Here is a 27237-nt window from a genome sequence, read left to right on the forward strand (position 1 = left end):
AGTGCTGTGTGCACCAAGGGGTACATGAGATAAGCACATGTGAGGTTTACAGTTGTTCAATCACACACAAATATTATTATTGTTGCTGGTACATTCCAAAGCATGTGACACATAGTAGGTTCTCTGTGAATGTGTTCAGAATAAATTACAGCAGGACTGTAGGAATTACAGCAATGACAGTAGGACTCTTATGTGTAAAAACCTAAGAACTTTCCAGTTAGTAAGCCTTCGGGCAAATATAGGCTCAACACCTATAAATAATGAACTCATTACAGGTGATGAAGTGGATGCAAACTGACAAGGTGGACTATGAAAAGGGCCCAGGGCTGGGGATCAGAATCCATGGTTCCACCACAAAATATAACTGTATGACTTTAATCACTTTAGCTTTTTATGCCTCATGGAAAAATTAAAGTTTCCATGAAGAAGTCATGCCATATAATTCAAGGTATAAATTCAAGAAACATGAACATCAAAGATTTTGCTGATTTAAAAAAATACAAAATATTAGTTCCTGTGAATAAGATGTTTGAGCAACCCATCATAGGAAAAAGTAAAGTTCTTTTGTTAAAAGCGTTAACTAAGAGAAACGTAAATACAGAAGACACCAGAGCAGCAAAAGCACATCCTCAGAGCTCCACCTTTACTGTCTCTGCCCTACTGATGAAAGAAAACACATGAGCTCTGTGGCGTGGGAACAAGAAAACAATCATTAGGGAAATTGGAGTTCTAGGCCATCATCCACAACCTGGAATGAGAAACATCACTGTCTTTAGTGTGCAAAATCACACTAAGGAATAAAACTCAGAACATGGGTCAGAATTCAAAGTGACCTTAGTAAATTAGAGAAATTACAGAAATAAACAAAAAAAATGAAAATAGTAAGGCAGCAAACCACAGGGGAAAAAAAGTAAAACTCATGTAAATATCAAATGAGGAATGTCCAGCTGTGCACAAGCATGGCAGAAAGAAAGAAAGAAAGAAAGAAAGAAAGAAAGAAAGAAAGAAAGAAAGAAAGAAAGAAAGAAAGAAAGAAAGAAAAAACACCTTGGAACAATCATAGGTAATAGCAAGATTAAAAACCAGCAAGACAGTGATGCAATTGTAAAAACAAATACGGTGCCAGCTTCTATGCAGGCAATCTTCTGATGCTACCCAATAGGGCCAGAACTGTCTTATGCAGAGGAGCTACCTAGTTTGAGACTTAAAATTAGGGGAAAAAAGGTTGGAATTCAGAGAGGGCTCAGAAAAGAAATGCCAAAATATTTACTTGTTGGAAAGTTTCTGATTCATTAGGTCACCTCAATATTTGCATTTCTAACAAACTCCTAGGTGCTACTGCTGCTGCTCCAGCAACAACATTAGTATGATATTCTCAGGAAGCCTGGGCGGCTCAGTCAGTTGAGCCTCCAACTCTCGGTTTCCACTCAGGTCATTATCTTAGGGTCCTGGGATCAAGCCCCACATCGGGGTCCAGGCTCAGCGTGGAGTCTGCTTGAGAATTTCTCTCCCTCTCCTTCTGCCCCCCCCCAAATAAATAAACAATTCTTAAAAATAATATGATATTCTCAATAATAATGTAATTCTTAGTAATAATACCCTTGAGAACCTTGTGTTAGAAGGACCAAGATTATTCTGCATTCTGAAGACCTGATTAAGTTTGAAAAAAGGTGTGCAGGGGAGCATCGGTTAAGTGAAAGGATGGATTGCTCTGACAATGGCAACTGAGAAACACGGCTAACGGTAGGTTGCTGCTCTGAAATAGTCCTCTTAAAAAAAACCTTTTAAAAAATAAGATTTTTAAATCTTATTTACCTTGGTAAATATGCAATCCTATATGAAATAGGGGAATTATTAGCAGTTTCTAACCATTTGTGAGACATACTCTGTTTGATCATTTGATGTTCATTGTAGACTTACTCTCCGAGAAAAAAAAAATACACAAACTTATACTCAAAACGTTTTATCCAACTCAGGATATTGATAGAATCCTTGAATACCATCCTGGATCTTAAGTAAGAAATCAATAGAGTTGGCTTTCATTAGTTCCTCTCTATTTTTAGATACTGTAATTAAAAGTCTTTAAAAAGATTTTTTTCTTTTTTTATGAAAGGAAAATAAGTCCAATTATCCATTTCCCAAGAGCAAATGAGCTGCTCTTGCACAATCAGTCGGTGTTTGGTGACACCTAGTGGCAAAAGCTAGAGTTACAGCTTCCAACTTCTGTTTTCCTTTTTTAAAAATCAAGGAATTTTGAAAAGTCCCTTTCTAAAATTAAATCAAATCTTTTAAAATATACCAATGTCTCTTCTTATTATTATTATCAAATTTCCAATATCACAATTTACCTGCCCAAGAAACCTCTGTGATTTTTATTTTGTACTTCTAATTAAAACTGTGTCTTGACAGTTTTAACACCAAGAAGTTTTAGAAAGTTAATTTAAGCTGTGTATGTGTGAAAGTCTTTTAAAAAGACTGTAGCCCTATTTGTTAAATATCAGAATCTAGAAATATGGAATCTTGGTTTTCTGTTTCCACAATTTCCCAATTCATTATTCTTTTATCAAGCATTAATTTTGCACATACACTATGCCAGCATTGGTCTATGCACAGGAGGTAGAGTGGAGGAGCCAACAGGTAATGCCTTAAAATTAAATCTTCCATTATATCTTAAGTGTCCATCATGGAATCTTCGGTGGAATACATCTCTCTTCCATAATGCTTTGCTTATATATATGATGCTAATAGGAAACTCCATTTCTAGTTTGTATTTTAAACAAGGATCATCACTCCTCCTCCTCTCTCTCTCTCCTTCCCCTTCCTTCTCCTCCTCCCCCCATCTTGTTTAAGACAATCTCTTGCAAACTGCCATCACTAATTACCTACCACTGGATTTTTGTACAAGTTCAAATAAAATGATGTTTTGATCATTTTGTAAATCCTTCACCCACATTCAACTTGCAGACACACAAGTTAGGAATATAATTTAAAGCACTAAAGGGACACCTGGGTGGCTCAGCCGTTGAGGGTCTGTCTTAAATTCAGGGCATGGTCCTGGGTTCCCAGAATCAAGTCCCGCATCGGGCTCCCTGCATGGAGCCTGCTTCTCCTTCTGCCTATGTCTCTGCCTCTCTCTCTCTCTCTCCCCCCGTCTCTCATGAATAAATAAATAAATAAATAAATAAATAAATAAATAAATAAAATCTTTTTTTAAAAAAAAATAAAGCACTATTCTGAAAGCATGTGTACAAATGGTTCCTAAGCACACAGATACGAAATCTATGACTATGCAAACAAGTTAATCACCTGGCTAAGCTGGTCCTATAGTGATAACAGCAATTTCTTCTCTGACTTTTTTTCTGAAGCTCAGTGAGAAATTATCCACTGCTATAAAGCCCCATCACGGGACTATCAAAGCTTTGTACCTTTCTCTGTAACAAAGCCACAGCTTCCTGTACCATGATTTACATGATGGCTGTGAAGCTTAAAACAGTGAGAGATCATAGGGTTCTATTGAGTAAACACCTGGGCATTACAGAATAAGAGGATGGTGTTGGTGTCGGCTCTCCACAACTGGGTGCACCAGGCAAATGTGCAAGAGATATTCAGCTTGTTGATCCCATCCCTTCACTAGTATCTCCAATAAGCAGATGCTTTCAGCAATCCCACCTCAGAACAAGACCAAGAAATTGCTTTCCCCATGATGTCTAAGGTTGTCACTGAAACCAAAATTCAGAACGCACAATTACTTTCTCCATCTTTGTATGACAACAATCAAGAGCACAGGTGATAAATTTTCCATTGCCATTAATATGACTAAAGTTACTTGAAACATTCTAATAGGCAGTCCCATCTAACATATTAGATGGAGGACACAGAAATCCTCTTCCCAGGAACACACAGAAAAATTAAGGTCTTTACAGCATTGATTACAAAAATGTGAGTTAACCAAAGAATACCATTTTTATATACACTCTTAAAAAATATGTGGCATTTGTACAGACCATTCAGTGGCAGAACCAAGCAACTGAAGGCTGACACCGTAGCATTAGCCAAGACTTGGCAGGGAGCGCCACACACAGCAGCTGACACGTTCCCTGGAGAAAATCCTGCTCCAAACACATGCACAAGCCTTCCACCCAGGCAGCCTTCAAAACAAAATACAAGTTCATGATTATAGACACAAATCTCTCTTTCTTTACTTAATTCAAAATTCAGATCCACACTTTCTTGCTGCCCATCATTCTTTTTATGCCCTCTAGAATCCACACAATGGCGTTAGGTCCCGAATATCCTTAGTGTCTTCCCACTAAGTTCCAGCCTCCAGAGCCTAGAGTCCTTGTTCTGTCAGATTCCAACTGTAGTCAACAATCTATTAAAATATAATAGCATTTATATAGAAAAGTAATGCTTATTTATCGTCCTTAAATTTTTTATACCAAAAACTATACAGTGAAAGTAAATTTCCATTAAACCACCTAGCTACTCCCCAGAGGTAGCCACATTTGGTTTCTTGTGAATGCTTCCAGAATTTTTAAGTGTATATATTTTTATACAAAGAAATCTTTCTAGGGGCACCTGGGTGGCTCAGTCGGTTAAGTGTCTGACTCTTGATCTCCAGTTAGATCTTGAGTTCGAGCTCCACATTGGGCTCCATGCTGGGCATGGAACTATTTTTTTAAAATTCTTTCTACACAGATTCTTCTTGTTTCTTCTATACATATTCAACTTGTTTTTTTTAATTAAAGATACAGCATATACAATTTTCCAAGTATGCATACATGTATGTATGCTACTTAGAATTCCATTATGATTATGCCACAATTTATTTAGTAATTTTTTTACTAAATGATACTTTCCTTATTTCTCCTCTCTTGCTATTATTAATGGTGCCGATGAACTAACTGTACATTTATTGGCATAAAACTGTTGCAAACTGTTAAAAGTGAGATTTCTAGGTCAAAGGAAAAGTAAGGTTTTAGATTTGATGGATATTGCCAAATATCTCTCCAAAATAATGTTGCACCAGTTTACACTCCTACCAGCACATGACGGCACCCATCTCTGATGGGTAAAAGTATAACAATTCTAAACAAACATGTTTTGCTTCAGTCTAAGAATCAATAAAGGTAAATATCACCTGGACTCTCAGACATGTGGCAACCTCTAGTCCACACTGAGATAGAGTTCCAGTATCTACTGCCTTCAGGTCAAGTCCAGATGGTGTTCACAGCCACCTGACAAGCCTCAGGATACCACTTTGCTTGGGGTGCACTTCGTAGCCCTGCTCTCTCATCATAAAAATCATGGAATCTTAGAAGAAAGAGGAACTAGTGAGCATCCAGCCCAAACCCCTTTGTCCTTAGAAAAGGTACCCAGCTCAATTACTAACAGACCAGGACCCAAATCCCAGGCCTTAGAGCATTCCACCCAGCCAAGACCAGACAAATTTGTTCTAAGAATTGGCTTGGCTAGCACTTCATCAGTGTAGGATTCAGCTCTCATAATTTCCTCTGTACCTTCTGCATCACAATCTAATTTGAGCTAGCTCAAGTGTAGTAAGGCTTTACCTGAACAGAAACTGAAACCATCACTGGAAGAAAAGGCAAGGCAAATTTCAGTGTATATATGTATATATCTAAAAAGAGAACAAAGTTCAACCAGTGCAATCATACTAACTGGCCTACAATTGCTAGAATGTGAATTCATCTGTGAAATATTCCAAAACAATAAAAATGATATTTAATAAACTTAAAATAATTCAAATTGACATATAGGTCTAAAAATAGGTGAAGGCACCTATGCACTACTCATTTGATTAGATTATGAGCTCTTAGAGATGAAATTGAAGACACAAATTAAATTGGGTTTAGGAATCAATTTAAAATAAAATCACACTTACAGAATCTGCACAAATTCCTTGATAAAAAACAAAGCCTACTACAGGGTGCATGACAAAGGCAAGATTGAGGAGAAAATGGGGACTATAAGATTCTAATTAGGCTTCTCTTTCCATTTGTCTTTTAGACTGTGGTTGATTTTCTATCTTTTAGAGTTGTAGCTATTAATTCACTTACATAGGAAAAAGAGGCCTTCCTTATTTGCTTGACTTACCAAAGTTCTCAGTCACTCCCGAAATAGTGGCTGTTGATGTGAACACCAGGACAGATGAGGCCCACCCCCTCATGCGGTCATACCCTCTGACTGGGTACTCCCCAGCAGGAAGGGATGAAACCACACACTGGAGTACCGTCTGGTTGCCAGAGATACCCACACAGGGTGACATCCCAATAAAAATGTCAACGTACTCAGCTCCTGAGACCTGAGCCACTGCAAAGGTTAGGACGTCATCAGTCTGAGAAATAGAGAGTAATTGTGGAGTGAAGGCACTGCTGTAACCAATGACTCCCATCTGGTATGAAAGTCCATCTACTTCGATGACCAGGCCAACAGAGCCATTCCCTGCAGGAACAATGCACTGAATGAGCTCGGTGCTGATGCTCACTGTCAGGCAGGCCTGCTGGCCAACATAGACTAGTGTGCTGTTCTTTCCTCTCAGAGCTGTGCCCTCCATGGTCAAGAGGCTTCCACCATGTATGCTGAAATTCTTGGGGAAATAATGAAACACTTGAGGTAAAATGTAGAAGTGTCTGGAAACATTACCAAAACAAGCATATCCATTTCTTGCATGAAAAACTGATACGTAGTGGAGTCCTGGGGTCAAGTCACTTATCCAGCAGATCACATAGCTTGCATTAAAGAAAGTTACAATGCAGGGAAGGTGATCATCTACAAACACCATTGGCTCAACTGCTGTGATGTCCAACTTCCGACCCCTAATCAGCACCATGGTCAGAGACCCACTGATATTGGTGGTCAAGGAGTCCACAATGGGAGTTGTCTCTTCCTGCAAGAAAAGAGTGCAATTCCCCTGACACTCACTGGGTAGCCCATTGACCATGACTGTGACGTTCAGAGTGAAGGAAACATCAGGGAAGGGGTCATTCACCTTATTAATTTGGCAGAGGATTGTCTGGTACCCCAAGCTCAAAATCACACAAGTAAATGGACCCAAAAGGTCAACTTGAACTGACCTCTTCCTAGAGTTGAGAGCCAACCCCCTCACTGTGAGTACAGTCCCGCCACAAGCAGACCCATGTGTCGGTGAGATGGCCATTATCCAAGGTGTTATCACATATTGTTGGGGCACTGCAGACATGTTAGCAAATCCCATCTGCTTCTGACGTACTTGGAGAGGATAGAAGCCTGCCTCCAAACTGTGGAGAGGAAAGGAGCACCCACAGAGGCTCACGTTGTTCCTTAAAGACTGTGTCTCAAGATCACAGTGTAAGACCCCCAGAAGGATCACTGAGTTGGAGAGGTTATTTCCTTCCACGTAGAACCTCAGGCTGTTGTTTATAATTTCTCCTCTCATGGCAGTGACCACTGGTGTCATTGCTGCTTCATACAGGAAGGTGAAACTCAGGTTCAGTAAGGGTTCTCTGGCAAAGGACACATTGCCAGCCCAGATCTCCATGGGGACTGGGATAGCAGGAATGTTGGAATCAGGTAGCAAGGCAGCAGGCGGGGTCTCACACCAGATGATTGTCTCCGTTGAGTTCAGGATGTCACAGGACTGATTACCCACAAACACCCAAACCAAAGCGGGGTCCCTGATGAACCCTATTCCTGAGATGCTGAGGATGGTTCCACCTAAAGCATCAACATCAAAAACAAAACGTAAAAGTGAATATTCAGAACTATGAACTCACAGCACCTGCACAACCCCAGTGCAATTTAAGTGGATGGTGGGGTGTTAGCAAAACTTCAGTGACTTCACCTCACCCCATCAGTGTTCCATTTGTGATCATTTTGGCAGGATTTAGATGAGCTGAAATTCACAGAATAGTAAAACAATATAAATTGTTATATAGGGAAGGATGTTTATAATATTTAAGACAAAATTTTCAAGTATATTTATAGATCCTAGAATCCACTCTTGTCAATTTATACATTAAGGAAAAATCTAATTTCTTGAAGTATTCTTGTCACTACTATGTTATCTGGCATGTTAAGTCTGTAATGACGTTCTATATAATCATGTAAAGATAGTATAATGTCTACATTAGTGGAAAATCAAATTCCTTAGTCTTCTTGTCATTTGCCATATGATCTCACATATTATTCCATATTATTATATATGTTATGATGTAGAGTATATATAGATTTTTCTGTATATATTCAACTTATGTACTGATAAAAATCCAATTTGTTGAAGTCTTATACTTATCTTCTATATTATTCTATGCGATATTCCAATAGTCTATATATTATATAGGCATATGTCTGTGTGTGCATGTATGTGTGTGTGTATATGTTGAGATATATCAAGAGCCACTGAAATATTAAAATATGCTTGTGATCCTGCTAGTATATTCCTAGATTTTGTCTCTCTAATTGAGGGACAAGTAAGCCCTGTCTTCAGGATAGGGGTTGGTCATATCATGACCAAACCTGTGGTATAGGCAGGCAGCTTTTTTTAATTATTATTGGAGTTCAATTTTAGACAGGCAGCTTTAAAAAGGATTTTCCTATACTCAAAAAAAGATAAAGCACTACTGCGTGCACTGTCACAATGATGATTCACATGCAGATATATAGCTTTCATTTTTTTTCTAAAAATGCATAGTTTTCCAGATTTTTTTGTCTTATCCTTACATCTGCCATATCACCATTTGTGTTTCTAACTCCTTCTGGGTCCTTCATCTGCACCCCTAGAGGAAAACGAAGACACCAGATTCATTCCTCCTCCCCTTGCACATCCAGGATCTAAAAGGATAAAATAAGGTTCTCTTCTCTTATTTTTCTAATATCCTCTAGAGACGTGTTACCCATTGGATGTTTCAGTCTCTTTTTGTTGGAAAAACAAAACCAGGCATATCTTCTTGTCATAACAATTCTTCAATTTCCTGAGCTCACAGGGCTAACAAATCAGCGGTTTCCACACCCTTCAAAGTACACCAGTCAATTCCCAGAGCACAAGGAAGGTTCCTCTCCCTGTTGCCCCATCTCTGGTCTCACTGACTCAAATCCAGGAGCAAAACCTGAATATCCAGTGAGTAGATCTGCTGAATAAGTGATATGAGAGCCACTCACCCAGAAGGGACCCACAGCAAGGTTCAATGCTGAAAACTTCTGTGATATACTGGATATGAAGATCAACCCTGTAGAGAATGGGGAGATTGTTATAAAGTAACTAAGTTAGAAAGAGAGGAATGGAGGAGCAAGACAAAGAGACATGTATTTGGGAGAGAACAGACCCAGAGAGCAGTGATGGAAAGCAAATATGAATGGCACTGCTTCACAGGAAAGAAAGGACATGGTGGAGGGAAGTGTTGTGTGGGGCACTTTCTTGGGCTGGTATCTGGTGGTGGCATCAGCCCCATACAGTTTAGCTAACTTCCTGGTTGAGAAGAGGAAACTTCTGGGAAAATACCAGGCAGGGGGACTCTGGGGCAAAAAGATCTGAGCATAGCTTGCACAATAATTGTAAGCCATTTATTCAAAATCCTAGACACAATCTTATTAAAGGTCATATTTAATCACAGATTCTAATTAAAGCACAGAATATTCCCCCCCAATACATATAAATGCTCACCTCACCCCCACCTTAATCAAAAGCCATGACCTCCTCATCTCAGAAAGTTTTCTGTTCCCCAACTAATAAGCCAAACATTTCCCTTGGATTGGTCTTGAGATCAAATCATCCAGTAGGATCTCTAGGACTTCTTCCAACTGTATGATTCTCCTGTGTTTATCTTCTAACTTCAGAAGAAGGGGAAAAAGTGAAGACCTAACTCAAAACCAGATTTCCTCAACTAAATCACTAGACCATTCAACAGACCTAAAGTGAATGGCAAGTGTCCACCTCACCCTGGTGAGCGAATGCTGATCCCATTGATGGAGACTGAGATGCTATAGAGACCGGCAGGCAATGGGGGCAGTACCACCTCCAGGCCCTGAGGCATCTGCACATGAGCTGGAGCCAACGTGTTCTGGATGCAAACCTCCACATCCAGGTCTGTGTAGTTCACCAAAAGTGCCATTCTGATGAAAAGGGTATCACCTCCTGCATTAAAGAGAATCCATTAGCCTCTGTGATAGGGGTTTGTGGCTTCAACCACTTATCATCCTATAAATTAGTGGCAGAGATTAAAGTCTATTAAATGTCTGTGCTATCATTACAGCATAGTAGGTGCTCCATAAGTATATATTGAATTGTTACCTTTAAATTCTCATGCCATTTTCATGATGGAAATGGTCCCAATATTACAGAGGAAAAAAATAGATATAAGGAGATTTGTTCAGTGATAGCTAAAATGAAAATAGCAGCAGTCCAGCTTTCAGAAAAATAATTTCCATTCAAAATATAATGCTACTGAGGGGGACACTTGACGGGATGAGCACTGGGTGTTATTCTGTATGTTGGTAAACTGAACACCAATAAAAAATTAATTTATTAAAAAAACAAAATATAATGCTATCTTCAATATAATTGAGACCACTATTTGCCTTTCTTATAGGATCAACGGTCTAAAAAGAAAAAGATGCTGAAGTATCATGTAATTACCTGCTATGTTGCTCCTGTTTCTGCTCAGAGATGTGATCACTGGATTCAAAGAGGAGACATATGTAAATGCCATGGGAAGAACTGCAGAATAGTCCCCTGTAACCACAGTCAAATTCACAACGGGTCCATCTTTCCCCTGAAAAAATGGTTTTTAAAATCAAACCTCTAACTTGAGAGAAGCCTATATCGAGTTAGTTTAAAAGGTCAATTTCAAGAAAATTATTTTTTTAAGTATATTGCTACTTTCAAGTTTCTCACTCTCTTTCTCTTTCACTCACACACACACACACACATATACATGGTGACAATTACTTAGAATAGGCGAGTGTGGCATCCAACTACTTAAATAAGAATTATGTGCAATTAACACACCAATTGGTTTTGGAAAAAATGGCAATTTCAAGTAAATCTATACCTAGGTAAACTATCCATCAAGTGTGAGAATACTTTCAGACATGTAAGTACTCAGAAAACTTCCCTCTCACATAGTCTTCCCTCTCACATAGAAACACAGAATGTTTCTTCAGGCTGTGGCCTCATAACATAAACAACAGCCACAAAAGAGTGAATCTACCCACAAGAGCAATCAAGGGAAGTGCTAGGATGAAATCTGTAGAATAAATAAAAAAAATTAGATGAAACAAGAGAATAGAGAACCTCAAGGAAAAAGAATAATTAATGTATGGAATTTTTTTAAGATAGAGGATTTTTATTATGAGGAAAACATATTAGGATAAAAAATTAGAAACTCTAAGAAAAAAACTATAAAAGAAAAAATACATTATCTGATTCTGCCCACATCATTAAAATAGTTATGATAATGTAAACACAGTTTGTTGTTTTAACAAAGAAATGGTACTGTAACTACATTCAAAAGAATTAAAAGTAGTTATTTCCAAAAAAGGAACTTGAAGAAGAGTCCAGAGGGGCAGGAGAGCAGGATTGTTTTACTATTTTTCTTTTAATCTTTGCATGTATTACTTTGATCGAAATTTGAAGTTTTTTTTTTATTATTTATGGTAGTCACAGAGAGAGAAAGAGAGAAAGGCAGAGACACAGGCAGAGGGAGAAGCAGGCTCCATGCACTGGGAGCCTGACGTGGGATTCGATCCCGGGTCTCCAGGATCACGCCCCGGGCCAAAGGCAGGCGCCAAACCGCTGCGCCACCCAGGGATCCCAAAATTTGAAGTTTTTTTAATGCTTATTCTCTCTAGCAAAAGAATCCAAACCATGCAAATTTTACCAAAAGAAATTTCAAGTAACTGGATACTACATACCAAAAGCTTTAGAATTTAGATTAATATATCCTGAGAAAAATAAATATGCTCCAAAATGTAGTTAGTGGGATGCTCAAATTTCTGTTAAAATAAAATATTTTGAAAATTATCTTAATGTCCAATAATAGGGAAGAGTTAAACAAATTACCATACAACTATATATTGTAATTCCATGTGGTTTATATGTAAATGTGAGCATTTCATAATATTTGAATAACTAGATAAGATAAAAATGTGGGGCCAGAGATCAAAGATGATTCTGAAATTTCTCTTCTAGGGGTCTTTATTTGTTCAGTAAACAGTCATCCTTTGGGGTCATGAATGTGCTGAGAATGCTAATGACACTGAACTGTGAATAGATAGTTCAACTTCCACTGTGAGCATGACTTTTGCCAACAGCACCAGGGAAGAATGTGGACTCAAATCTCCTAGTAGGCTTTGATAGCACTAACTGAAGAAGAAAGAGAAAGCTAAGGGATTTGTTTTTAAGGGAAAAGAGAAGCAGTAGAGAATAATTAGAAAAATATTTTCTAGAAATGAGGCATTCTAGAAGTTTCTAATTTCCACTATTCATATCCATGCCAAAAAAAAAAATTATTTGTAAAAACTAAGTTATTCTTGCTTGCTTGAAAGAGAAATGAGATGAAAATATATGGAAGTTTTCCAAATCAATATATACACTAGATAAATTCATTTATTCTGTGGCATTATTATTCATTGAGAGTATGAACTGGGACTGCCTGGTATCTTCTTTTAAAAAAGATCAACTGATGTTAATTGCAAGTTCCACTATTGGAGTTAGCCTCCCACTTTTTTGCAGCATTGGCAATATAAACAATATTAGCATACTCTCATGATGAAAAAGTCATGTTAATTAAGTTCTAAGAAAAGATTCATGAAAAACCTTACACTACATGTTAATAATGGCCACCCACCCAGGGAGGAGATTCCACTTACTCTGGGTGGAACTCTGCATTGAATTCTTCGTGAATTGCTTGTGGTGATGTTGATAGTACAAGACTGAGATCCAAATAACACCAGGCTCACATCTTCCAAACCAGAGCCTTGGATGGTGGCCCAGAGCCCTCCTGCAATAAAGAAAGCATTTTCAGGTGGAATGAAGAGCCATACAGGAAGACAAAAATTAATTATCCACAAGAGAAATAAAATGAAATTAATTAAAATATGAAGCTTCTTAGTCAAAACACAAGCCCTGCTCAAACTGCAGGAAAAGACTGATGCTAAATATATAAACTAGTATATAAACAGGGAGAAATGATGCTTAAAGGGCAGACAGGAGTAACACGTCCTGGAAATATTTAAAAATAAAACATAGGGGAGCCCAGGTGGCTCAGCAATTTAGCGACGCCTTCGGCCCAGGGCGTGATCCTGGAGACCTGGGATTAAGTCCCATGTCAGGCTCCCTGCAAGGAGCCTGCTTCTCCCTCTGCCTGTGTCTCTACCTCTGTGTGTGTGTGTGTGTGTGTGTGTGTGTGTGTGTCTCGTGAATAAATAAATAAAATCTTTAAAAAAAAACATAAATACTGCCAAGTGTCAGAGAAGTAAAGTAGATGGTCTCTGAAAACTCTTCCTTCCCTAGAGTTTTAAATATTATCCCTCCCAATCCTAAAAAGCTTATTCTCTAAGGACTCAAATATAAGAGAGCATCATGGGAGCACCTGAGTGGCTCAGTTTTTGAGCGTCTGCCTTTGGCTCAGGTTGTGATCTTGGGGTCCTAGGATCAAGTCCCATATCAGGCTCCCTGTGGGGAGCCTGATTTTCCCTCTGCCTATGTCTCTGCCTCTTTGTGTTTCTCATGAATAAAATAAAATAAAATCTTAAAAAAGAGAGCAGCATGGTACAAAGAACTTGGACCCAGAGTCAGGGCCACAGATCACTCTGCCACTTATACTAGATCATTTGTAGCATTGTCCCTGAACTCACTGGCTCTCATTCCCTCAACTTTATTTTTTTTAATTTTTTAAAAGATTTTATTTATTTATTCATGAGAGTCACAGTGAGAAAGAGGCAGAGACACAGGCAGAGGGAGAAGAAGGCTCCATACAGGGAGCCTGAGGTGGTACTCGATCCTGGGTCTCCAGAATCATGCCCTGGGCTGAAGGCAGTGCTAAACCGCTGAGCCACCCAGGCTGCCTTTGTTCCCTCATTGTTAAATGACAGCCTTTGCCCTTCCAACCTCATGATTTGATACCATACATATTAGGCTCTAGTCTCCACGATGCTGGAGAGGTGACTGATACCACCACCCACCACCATCAGGATTTCTGTACTAACCACTAAAGAGCAAACACATAAACTTCTCCTTGCTGCAGACATCAGCAAGCAGAGTCATGGCACGAATCATATTGATAATTATGCCACACATTTGGAGGGCCAACACTTGATCAAGCTAACAAACAGAAAGCTCACCTATTATTCCTGAGGGCAATGATTCCAGTCTGCCATCTCCCCAGAAAGAGGTTACAAGAGAGGCAGGAAAGCCACCAAATCAGGACACATACACCTTGAGAGTGGGAAATGGGTGCAGAAGCAAGATTTTCTTCCCCAAGCATATCAGGGTGAGAGAGCAAAACTTATCTAACCTGATGAACACCTCTCAGGAGAATGTGAGTGGATGGAATTAAACCTTGAAGTTAAATATATGAACTTGCCCTAAAGATTCAGAGCAAGACTGCAGTTATCTTCAGAGGAAGAGAATAAAATTGAAGAAAAGAGGCAATTTATAATAGCAACATAAAAGATAAAATATCTGAAAACAATGTTGACAAGAAATATTCAAGAACATGAAGAATTTGAAGAAAACTCTGAAATGTCACTGGGGAATTTAATAGATGGATTAAAACTTAAATTTAAAAAAATTTAAATTAAAAAAATGGTTAGAAAGAGTGAACCTCATGAGGGTGGTATATCTTTCTAAATAAACTAAAGCACTAAATAATCCTGATAAAAATATAAACAGATTTTTTTTATTTAACTTAGATAAGCTACCTTTAAATTTTTTAAAAATTAAAAGCAATAGACAGAATACAAATTTTCAAAATAAGAGCAAAGGGGTCTTCTGCCAGACATTAAAATATCTTATAAAACAACTATAATTAAAACGTAATAATAAAACATGCACATACAGACAAATCAATAAGCAGAAGAGGAAGTTCAGAAATAAACCCAAAAAAGTAAGAGGCTATAGGAAATAATAAGTGTGACATTTCACTGCAGTGAAAAACAGATGAATTTTTTTAGTAAATAAAATAAGTGAATAGTATTGAAAAAATCAAATCTGTTATCCTACCTCACATCCGCATCAAAATAAACTCCAAACTGATCAAATATTTAAACATAAAAAAGGAAATCATTAAAGAATGAGAAGGCAAAATGGGAAAACTTATTTTTATGTAAATTTAGAGATGGAAAGCCCATTCTAAGTATTTTATAAATCCTAAAGCCATAAAAGAAAGATTGATACACTTACTATATAAATATAGTATTTATAAATTACAAAAATGGTAAACAAATAGACAAACATACAAAGGGCTTGTATCCATGATGTATTTTTAAAGCTCATAAAATCAATGAGAGAAAAATAACCCAATTGAAAAAAAGTGGGCTAAAGAGATGAACAGACAGGTGACTGAAAAGAAAATACTACTTAAATTTATGAATTTCTCTCTTAAAGTAAATGCAAAGTAAAACTATAATGAAATGTTATTTTTCTTCTATAAAATAGGCAAATATCAAAAAAATGGTAACACTTTGCTAGGAAGATGTAGTAAGTATATAGTCATATATATTGCTACAGGGAATAAACTATAAAACCTCTAAAGAGAATAATTTAGTATTACCAAAATTTTAAATGTACATAACCTCTTGACTTCCAAGTCATTTATTATTTTTTTAAGATTTTATTTATTTATTCATGACAGACACACAGGCAGAGGGAGAAGCAGGCAAGGAGCCCAATGCAGGACTCGACCTCGGGTCTTCAAGATCACACCTTGGGCTGAAAGCGGCACTAAACCATGGAGCCACCTGGGCTGCCCTCCAAGTCACTTCTAAACAAATTCCACTTCTAAGAAATTATGCTATTTTCATATATATACAAAATGGAACAACTACATTTCCACATACAAGTGAAGTTGGATCCTGTTTGGGGTTGAACTGTGTCCCACCCCCAAATTCATATGTTGAAGTCTTACCTGCCAGTACCTCAAAAGGTGACCTAATTTGGGAATAGGCTCATTACACTTGTAATCAATTAAGACGAAGTCATACTGAACTGTGGGCCTCTAATCCATTATGACTGACATCCTCATAAAAAGGAATAATTTGGACACAGAAAAGACACAGGGAGAACACCATATGAAGATGAAAGCAGAGATCAAGGTGATATTTCTGTAAGCCAAGGAACACCAAAGATTGCCAGCAAACCACCAGAAGCTAGGGGAGAGGCACAGATTCTCCTTCATAGGCTGGTTTAGAAGGAATCAACTCTGCTAACATTTTGATTCTTAATTTCTAGCCTCCAAACTGTGAGACAATAAATGTCTGTTGTTTAAGCCATTCAATTTCTGATACCTGGATAAACAGCCCTAGAAAACTAACACAGACCCCTACCTCACACCATAAGCAAAAATTAAGATAAATAAAATAGCTAAATACAAAAGCTAAAACTATAAAACTATCAGGAAAAAATATGCATAAATCTTAGTAATAAGGGGTTAGGTAATTATTTCTTAGATATGACACCAAAGCACAAGTACCAACAAGAAAAGTACAAGAAAAGTAAACTAGATTTCATCAAAATTTAAAAGCACAAATTGTGCTATACAAATTGTGAGAGATGTGAGCAAGAGAATAAAGGATCAGAGAAGATCTATAAAAATAACCCCAAAACAAGTAACAAAAAGGCAATAAATACATATTTATCAATAATTACTTTGAATGTAAATGAACTAAATGCTCCAATCAAAGTACATAGGGTGACATAATGGATAGAAAAGTAAGACCCATCTTTATGTTGCCTACAAGAGACTCATTTCAGATTTAAAGACACATATAGATCGAAAGTGAGGAAACAGAGGAACATTTACCATGCAAATGGATGTCAAAAGAAAGCCAGGATTGTAATATTTATATCAGAAAAAAATAGACTTAAAACAAAAACTAAGGAGAAAATATGAGTGGGAAATATCACAAAGGGAGACAGAACATGAGAAACTCCTAACTCTGGGAAACGACCTAGGGGTGGTAGAAAGGAAGGTGGGTGGGGGGTGGGGGTGACTGGGTGACAGGCACTGGGGGGGGGAACTGGATGGGATGAGCACTGGGTGTTATTCTATATGTTGGCAAATTGAACAATAAAAAATAAATTTATAAAAAAAACTACAAAAAGAGACAAAGAAGGACACTATATAATAATATGGGGAACAATCCAACAAGAAGATATAACAATTATAAATATTTATGCACCCAACATAAGGGTGCCCAAATACATAAAACAGTTAATTATAAACATAAAGGAAATAGTAGATACTAATACAATAACAGTAGGGGATTTTAATAGCCACCTTACATCAATGGACCAATCATCCAGAAAATCAATGAGGAAACAGTATCTTTGAATGATATCTGAGACCAGATCAACCCAACAGGCATATTCAGAACAATCTATCCTAAAACAGCAGAATGCAAATTCTTTCCAAATGCACATAGAACATTCTCCAAAATAGATCATACAATTGGCCACAAAACAAATCTCAACAAATCTAAAAAGATTATGTCATACCATGCATCTTTTCTGACCACAACACTATGAAACTAGAAATCAGTCACAAGAAAAAATATGGAAAGATCACAAATATATGAAGGTTAAATAACATGTTGATAACCAATGAATGGGCCAACCAAGAAATAAAAAAATACAAATGAAAATGAAAGCACAATCGTCCAATATCTTTGAGATTCAGCAAAAGCAGTTCTAAGGGGTAAGTTTAAAGAAATATAGGCCTACCTCAAGAAACAAGAAAAATCCCAAGTAAACAACCTATCCTTACAACTATAAGAGGTAGAAAAAGAACAAACAAAGCCCAAAACTAAGCAGAAGGAAAGATTAGAGCAGAAATAAAGGAAATAGAAACAAACAAACATAAAGCACAATAAAACAGATCAATGAAGCCAGGATTTGGTTCTTTGAAAAGACTGACAAAATTGATAAACTGGTAGCCTGATTTGTCAAAACAAAGAGAAGACTCAAATCAGCAAAGCCAGAAATAAAAGAGGAGAGATAACAACTGACACCACAGATATACAAAGAATTGGACAAGAATATTATTTTTAAAAACTATATGTCAATTACTAGACAAGTTAGACAAAATGGATAAATCCCTAGAAACATAACCTACCAAAACTGAAGCATGAAAAAATGGAAAATTTGAAGAGCTCAATTACCAGCAATGAAATTGAATCAGTAATCAAAAAATTCCCAACAGGGATCCCTGGGTGGCGCAGCGGTTTAGCACCTGCCTTTGGCCCAGGGCGCGATCTTGGAGACCCGGGATCAAATCCCACATCGGGCTCCCGGTGCATGGAGCCTGCTTCTCCCTCTGCCTATGTCTCTGCTTCTCTCTCTCTCTCTCTCTCTCTCTCTCTCTCTCTCTCTCTGTGACTATCATACATAAATAAATAAAAATTAAAAAAAAAACAAAAAATTCCCAACAAACAAAAGTTCAGGACCAAATGGCTTCACAGGCAAATTCTACCAAATGCTCAAAGAAAAGTTTATACCTATTCTTCTCAAACTATTCCAAAAAAAAAAAAAATAGAACATGAAAGAAAACCTCCAAATTCAATCTATTAGGCCAGCATTACCCTGATATCAAAACCAGATAAAGACACCACAAAAAGAGATAATTAGAGGCTGACATTCTGAATGAACATAGATTCAAAAGTCCTCAATAAAATATTAGCAAACTGCATACAACAATACATTAAAAATATACACCACAATCAAGTGGGAATTATTTTTGGGATGCAATGGTGGTTCAACATTCACAAATCAATAAAAATTATGCATCACATCAATAAGGGAAAGGATAAAAACAATATGATCATTTCAGATACGGAAAAAGTATTTGACAAAGTACAATATCAATTTATAAAAGCTCTCAACAAAGTAGGTTTAGAGGGTACATATCTCAACATAATTAAGGGCATAAATGAAAAATCCACAGCTAACATCATCCTCAATGGTGAAAAACTAAGAGCTTTTCCCCTAAGGTCAAGAACAAGGCAGGGATGTTCACTCTTGCCATTGTTATTCAACATAGTATTGGAAGTCCTAGCTATAACAATCAGACAAGAGAAAGGAATAAAAGGCATCAAAACTGGCAAGGAAGAAATAAAATGTTCACTATTTGCAGATGATATGATACTATATGTAGAAAATCCTAAAGACTTTACCAAAAAATTCCTAAAACTGGTAAATGAATTCAGTAAAGGTACAGGATACAAAATCAATGTACAGAAATCCACTGCATTTCTATACTCTAATAATGAAGTAACAGAAAGAGAATTTTTTTAAAATCCCATTTATAGTTGCACCAAAATTAATAAAATACCAAAGGATATATTTAACCAAATAGGTGAAAGATCTGTACTCTGAAAACTATAAAATATTAATGAAAGAAACTGAAAATGATAAACGGACATTCCATGCTCATGGATTGGAAGAACAAAAATTGTTAAAATGTCCAAACTACACAAACCAATATACAGATTTAATGCAATTCATGTCAAAATATCAGAAGCATTTTTCATATGAGAACAAACAATCCTAAAATTTGTATGGAACTACAGAACACCCTGAACAGCCAAAGTAATTTTGAAAAAGAAAAAGCAAACTAAAAGTATCACAATTCCAGATTTCAAGTTATATCACAAAGTTGTAATAATCAAAATTGTATAGTAAGCACAGAAATAGACACATAGATGAATAGAACAGAATAGAAAGCCCATAAATAAACCCACAATTATATGGTTAATTAATCTTCAACAAAGGAGGCAAGAATATACAATGGGAAAAAAGTCTCTTCCACAAATGGTGTTGGGAAAACTGGACAACAAGATCTGGAAAACTGGCCACTTTCTTGCAGCATACACAAAAATAAATTCAAAATGGATGAAAGACCTAAATGTGTCATCAGAAGTCCTAGGAGAGAGAACAGGTGGTCATTTCTCTGTCATTGGCTACAACAACATCTTTCCAGGTGTATATGTGTATATATATATATATATATATATATATATATATATACATACACACACACCACACATATATGAATATTATTCAGCCATAAAAAATGAAATCTTACCATTTGCAACAACATGGATGGAGCTAGGAAGTATAATGCTAAGCAAAAGAAACCAGTCTAAGAAAACCAAATACCATATGACTTCATTCATATATTGAATTTAGGAACCAAAACAAATGAACAAAGGGAAAAAAGAAACCAAAAAAACAGACTTAACTGTAGAGAATAAACAGTTACCAGAGGGGATGTGGGTGGGAGAAGGAGTGAAATAGGTGAAAGGGATTAAGAGTACACTTATCATGATGAACACTGAGTAATATATAGAATGATTGAATCATTATATTGTACACCTGAAATAATATAATACTGTATGTTAACTACACTGGAATTAAAATTTTTAAAAATTAAAAAAATAACTTTTGTGCTCCAAAGAATATTATCAAGAAAATGAAAAGACAATCCACAGAATGGGAAAAAAAATACTTGCAACTCACATATCTGGTAAGAGACTCTTATCTGCTATATATATAATATATATAGTAGGTAATATAGTAGTATATATAATATATATATTATATATACTATATATATACATATATACTACTTGGGTGAACATTTCTCCAAAGGCATACAAATGGTTAATAAGCACATGAAAAGATATTGAACATCATTAGTCATTAGGAAAACGCAAATCAAAACCACAATGAAGATAGGTTCCAGTTCAAGATGGCAATGTAGGAAGACTCTGAACTCACCTCCTCCACAAAACAAACTAAATTATACCTGCTAATATACCTGTCCCACCTGAAGAAGAACTGAGAGCTGACTGAACAGTAACAACAAAAGACAGAGAATAGCAAGAGAACAATAAGAGATATGGAAAGACAGTAACAAAAAGGACCCCCATTCCCAATGCTGCAAATGGCTGTGGAGAGGAATAGTACTGAAGGAACAGGAACAGATCCATCTGTCCTTGGAGACACTAAAAAAAATCTGTAGTTTAAGAAAGCATCTAGCTAGCATATAAAAAAGAAACACAAGAACTCTGCCAAGTGGTCAAGTTGCTGCTAGAAAGCTCTTCAGATCACAGGGACTGGAGAATGACACAGTTTACATTCTCATCCTGCCACAAAAGCCTAGACCAGAGTAGGGTTGAGACAACATAAGTGGAACATTCAGTCATCTTGGTGAACTTGTGACTTCAGCAAGTTTAAGGGCCACAAGCCTGCACCAGCCACTCTGCAGTGCTGGGGCACAGAAAACAAGCTGTGGAGGGAGGGGCCCCTGGGTGGCTCAGTCAGTTAAGTATCCACCTTCAGCTCAGGTCATGATCCCAGGATCCTGGGATTGAGCCTCCCATCTCCCTCTCCTGCTACTCCCCCTGCTTGTGCTCTTCCTCTCTTGTCAAATAAATAATTAAAATCTTTCAAAAATTTAAAAAGAAAAGAAAACAAGTCATGGATTTGTGTGAAGGTTTCTTTGTTTTAATTTATACTGTCTTGTTTTATTTTTACTTTTTAAAATTTGTCTTGTTTTGTTTTTATTTTTTCTTCTTTATTTTGTTCTTTTCTTTCTTTTCTCTTTTTTTCTTTCATCCTTTCTTCTCCTTTTTTCTTTTTTATTTCTTCTGCTTTCATTGTATTTTTTAATTTCATTATTATTTGTTTCTTTATTCTTTTTGTAAAAACTCATGGTTTAAAAGAGTAACTAGCATATACATCCACAGGTTCAGTCAGCAAGAATCATGAAGCACAGACAGTCTGCACAGGGGTTACTATACCCAGCTTCACAGAGAAGTAGCCATTTTGCCTAATCCAGAGAAACAAACATAGTAAGTCATGCAAAATGGGGAGACAGGAATATGCTCTCCAAAAGAAAGAACAAGAAAAAAACTCAGTAAAAGATTAAGTGAAACCAAGATAAGTAATATGTGATAAGGAATTTAATGATCAGAAAGACACTCACTGGACTGGAGAAAAGAATGGAAAAACTCAGTAGAGCTTCAATAAATAGAATATATTTTAAGAAGAAAAACTCAAAAAAAAAGAGAAAAACTCAATGAACTCAATCAGAGTTGAAGAATACAATAACTGAAATTTAAAAGCACACTAGAGGGAATCAACAGTAGATTAGGGGATAAAGAATAATGTATCAGCCATCAGGTAGAACAAGATGATGGAAGGCATATAAGTGCAACAGCAAAAAAAGAAAAAAAACTCTATTTTATTCTTTTTTTAAGAAAAGAATTTTTAAAAATGAGGATAGATTAAGAAATCTCTTGGATAATATCAAGTGAACAAACATTCACATTGGAGGTCCCAGAATAAGAAGAGAGAAAGGGCTAGAAAACTTCCTTGAAGAAGTAATAACTGAAAACTCTCCTAACCTGCAGAAGGAAATAGACATCTAAGTCCATGAACTACAAAAAGTTCCAAACAAGGTGAACCCAAAAAGGTCTACACCATGGCACATAATAATTAAAATGTCAAAGGTTAAAGACAAAGAGAGAATCCTAAAAGCAGCAGGAGAGAAACACAAACAGTTACCTACAAGGGAAAACCTATAAGACTATGAGTTGATTTTTCAGCAGAAACTTTGCAAGCCAGAAGAAGGAGCACAATATATTCAAAGTGTGAAAGGGGGAAAAAAATAAAAACCTACAACCAACAATATTCTACCAAGGAAGGTTATCATTCAGATTTAAAGCACAGATAAAGATTTTCTCAGACAAACAAAAGATAAAGGAATTTATGACCACTAAACCAGGCTTACAAGAAATGTTAAAGGGACTTTTTAAGTGGAAAAGGAATAGTCATGATTAGACATAAAAATACAAATAAAAAGGTATGAAATATGGCATTTATTTTTTTTATCTTTTCATAATGTTTCTGAACATAAATGACCATCAAATTAATATCAACTGCTATTTACTTGGGATGTTATATATGAACCTCATCATAACCACAAACCCAAAACCTCTATAAAGCCTAAATAAATAAATAAGTAAATGGAAAGCCAAACAAAACACCATAGATACTCAGCAATCACAAAGAAAGAAAAGAGAAAATGAAAGGAACAGAGAGAACTATAAAAACAACCAGAAAATAAATTTTAAAATATCAACAATTACTTTGAATGTAAATGGCCTAGATGCTCCAATCAAAAGATAGATTTTAAATGGATTTTAAAAGGGGGGAGGGGGCAGCCCAGGTGACTCAGTGGTTTAGCACCACCTTCAGCCCAGGGCCTGATCCTGGAGACCTGGATGCCTCCCTCTCTCTCTCTCTCTCTTTCTCTCTCTCTCTCTGTCTCTCATGAATAAATAAATAAAATCTTTAAAAAAAATAGGACCCATCTATATTCTGCCTTTCAGGAGACTCACTTCAGACCTAAAGACACATACAGACCAAAAGTGAAGAGATGAAGAAATATTCACCATGCAAATGGAAGTGAACAAAAAAGCTAAGGTAGCAATACTTACATCATGCAAAATAGACATTAAAACAAAGACTGTAACAAGAAACAAAGAAGGGCATTACATAATGAACAAGAAGATATAACAATTGTAAATATCTATGAACCCAATTTTGAAGCACCTAAATACATAAAGGACATAGAGAAATTTATGGTAATACAATAATAGTAGGGGGCTTTAACAATCCAATTACATCAATGGACAGATAATCTTGACAGAAAATCAGTAAGATAACAATGTCTTTGAATGATGCATTGACCCATATAGACATAACAGATATACACAGAACATTCCATCCAAAAACAACAGACACATTCTTTTCAAGTACACACGGAACATTCTCCAGAACAGATCACATATTAGACCATAAAATAAGCCTCAATAAATTTTAGAAGATTGAAATACATGCACCTTTCCACCATAATGGTATGAAACCAGAAATAAATCACATGAAGAAAACTGAAAAAAAAATACATGGAGACCAAGCAACATGATACTAAACAACGAATAAATCAATAAAGCAATCAAAGAAGAAATTTATAAAAATACATGGAGACAAACGAAAATGAAAACGCAACAGTCCAAAGTCTCCAGGACAGCAAAAAGCAGTTTAAGAGGGGAGTATATAGTAATACAGGCCTATGTCAAGAAACAAGAAAAAATTAAAATAAAAAATCTAACTTTATGCCTAAGGTAACTTAAAAAACAAAATCCAAGGCAAGTAGAAAAAAAGAAAATAATAAAGATCAGAGCAGAAATAAATGACATAGAAACTTAAAAAAAAGAAAAAATAAAAAAAATCAATGAAACCAAGAACTTATTATTTGAAAAGATAAACAAAATTGACAAATTCTTAGCCAGATTCATCATGAAAAAAAGAGAAAGGATCAAAATAAATAAAATCAGAAATGAGAGAGGAGAAATAACAACTGATGCCACAGAAATACAAAGGACTATAATAGAATAATACTATGAAAAATTATAGGCCAACAAACTGCACAGCTCAGAAAAAAATGGATAAATTCCTAGAAATATACAATCTTCTAAGACAGAACCAGAAAGAAATAGAAAATCTAAATAGACTAATTACAAGTAAGAAATTGAATCTGTAACAAAAAACTACAAAAAAGTAAAAGTCTAGGACCAGATAGATGCATAAGTAAATTCTACTAGACATTTAAAAAAGAGTTAATAGCTGTTCTCCTCAAACTATTAAAAAAAAATAGAAGAGGAAGGAAAACTCCCAAGTGCATTCTACAAAGCCAGTATTACCTTAATATCAAAACCTGATAAAAACCACAAAAAAATAGAAAACTACAGATCAATATCTCTGATGAACATAGAAGCAAAAATCCTCCACAAAATATTAGCAAACCACATGCAACAATACATTAAAAAATCAGCCACCTCAATCAGTTGGGATTTATTCCTGGGATGCAAAGATAGCTCAAAAGTCACAAATCAATGAACATCATACACCACATCAACAAAATGAAGAATAAAAATCATATGATATCCTAATAAAATGCAGGAAAAAATTGACAATAAAAACAAAGTGGAGGTACAGGGAACATGCCTCAACATAATAAAGGCTATATATTAAAAAAAAAAACCCACAGCTGGGACACCTGCGTGGCTCAGTGGTTAAGTGTCTGACTTCAGCTCAGGACATGATCCTGGTCCAGGGATCAAGTCCCACATCGGGTTCCCTGTGAGAAGCCTGCTTCTCCCTCTGTCTATGTCTCTGCCTCTCTCTGTGTGTTTCTCATGAATAAATAAATAAAATATTAAAAAAAAACAGCTAACATCATCTTCAATGGTAAAAAAGTGAAAGCACTCCCTCTAAGGCCAGGAAAAAACAAGGATGTCCACTCTTGCCATTTTACTCAATATATTACTAGAAGTCCTAGTCACAGCAATCAGACAAGAAGAAGAAATAAGAGGCATCCTTTTGGTAAAGGAGTTAAACTGTCATTATTCACAAATGACATGATACTATAGTAGAAAATCCCAAAGATACTGCCAAAAACTACTAGAAATAATAAACAAATTCAGTAAAGTGGCAAAATACAAAATCAATACCCAGAAATTGGTAGCATTTCTGTAAACTAATGATAAAATCACAGAAAGTAAAATTTTAAAAAACAGCACCATTTACACTTGCACCAAAAAGAATAATGTACCTAGGAATAAACTTCACCAAAGAACTGAAAGACCTGTATTCTTAAAACTATAAAAGTGATTAAAGAAATTGAAGATAACACAGATGCTCATGTATTGGAAGAATTAATATTGTCAAAATGTCCCTATTAATGAAAACAATCTACAGATTTAATGCAATCCCTATCAAAATAAAAATATTAATTTTTACACAACTAGAACAAATAATACTAAAATTTGTATAGAATCACAGAAGATCCTTGGATAGCCAAAGCAATCTTGAGAAAGAAACACAAAGCTGGAAGGATCACAGTCCCAGATGTTAAGGTATACTACAAAGTTGTAGTAATCAAAACAGTATGGTACTAGTACAAAAATAGACACACAGACAATATAACAGGATAGAGATCCCAGAAATAAATCCACATTTTTATGGTCAATTAATCTATGACAAAGGAGGGAAGAATACACAATAGGTAAAAGACAGTCTTTTCAATGAATGGTGCTGGGAAAACTGGACAGCTACATGTAAAAGAATGAAACTGGACCAGTTTTTAACACCATACACAAAAATAAAATTAAAATGGATTAAAGACCTAAACATGAGACTTGAAACCACAAAAATCCTAGAAGAAAGCACAGATAGTAATTTCTCTGACACCAACGATTAGCAAACATTTTTCTAGATATGTCTCCTGAGGTAAGGGAAATAAGAGCAAAAATAAACTATTGGGAGTACATAAAAATAAAAAAGTTTCTATGTGGTAAACAACCAACAAAATAAAAAAATCAACTTACTGAATGAGAGAAGATATTGGCAAATGATATATCTAATAAAGGGTTAATATCCAAAATATATAAAGAACTCATAAAACTTAACACCAAAAAAGAAGCAATCTGTTTAAAAAAATACACAGAGAATCTGAATAGATATTTTTCCAAAAAAGACATCCAGATGGCAAACCGACACATGAAAAGATGTTCAACGTCACTCATCATTAGGGAAATGGAAATCAAAACCACGCTGAGATATCATCTCATGTCTATTAGAATAGCTAAAATCAGGAAGATAAGAAACAACAGATATTGGCCAGGATGTGGAGAAAAAGGAGCCCTCGTGCACTGTTGGTGGGAAGGCCAACCGGCACAGCCACTGTGGAAAACAGTATGGAAGTTTCAAAAACTTAAAAATACAATTACTATATGATCCAGTTATTCCACTACTAGGTATTTACCCAAGGAAAATGAAAACACTGACTTGGAAAAAATATATACACCCCTATGTTTATTGGGGCATTATCTACAATAACAGAGACATAGAAGCAACCTAAATGTCTATTAACAGACAAATGGATAGGAAATGTGGCT

The 27237-nt window shown here is 36.0% G+C and overlaps 1 protein-coding gene across 1 annotated transcript in view; it reads right to left on the reverse strand.

The window, feature by feature from the left end:
• Positions 1 to 27237, reverse strand: part of PKHD1 (PKHD1 ciliary IPT domain containing fibrocystin/polyductin) — a 459739-nt gene that overhangs the window by 381760 nt on the left and 50742 nt on the right. The window contains 6 exon segments of the mRNA XM_055330173.1: positions 4005 to 4148; positions 6115 to 7713; positions 9157 to 9224; positions 9934 to 10129; positions 10631 to 10766; positions 12865 to 12995. Of these exon segments, the coding sequence (XP_055186148.1) occupies positions 4005 to 4148; positions 6115 to 7713; positions 9157 to 9224; positions 9934 to 10129; positions 10631 to 10766; positions 12865 to 12995 (2274 nt within the window).

The sequence above is a fragment of the Nyctereutes procyonoides genome, unplaced genomic scaffold (assembly GCF_905146905.1).
Source record: "Nyctereutes procyonoides isolate TBG_1078 unplaced genomic scaffold, NYPRO_anot_genome, whole genome shotgun sequence".
NCBI lineage: Eukaryota > Metazoa > Chordata > Mammalia > Carnivora > Canidae > Nyctereutes > Nyctereutes procyonoides.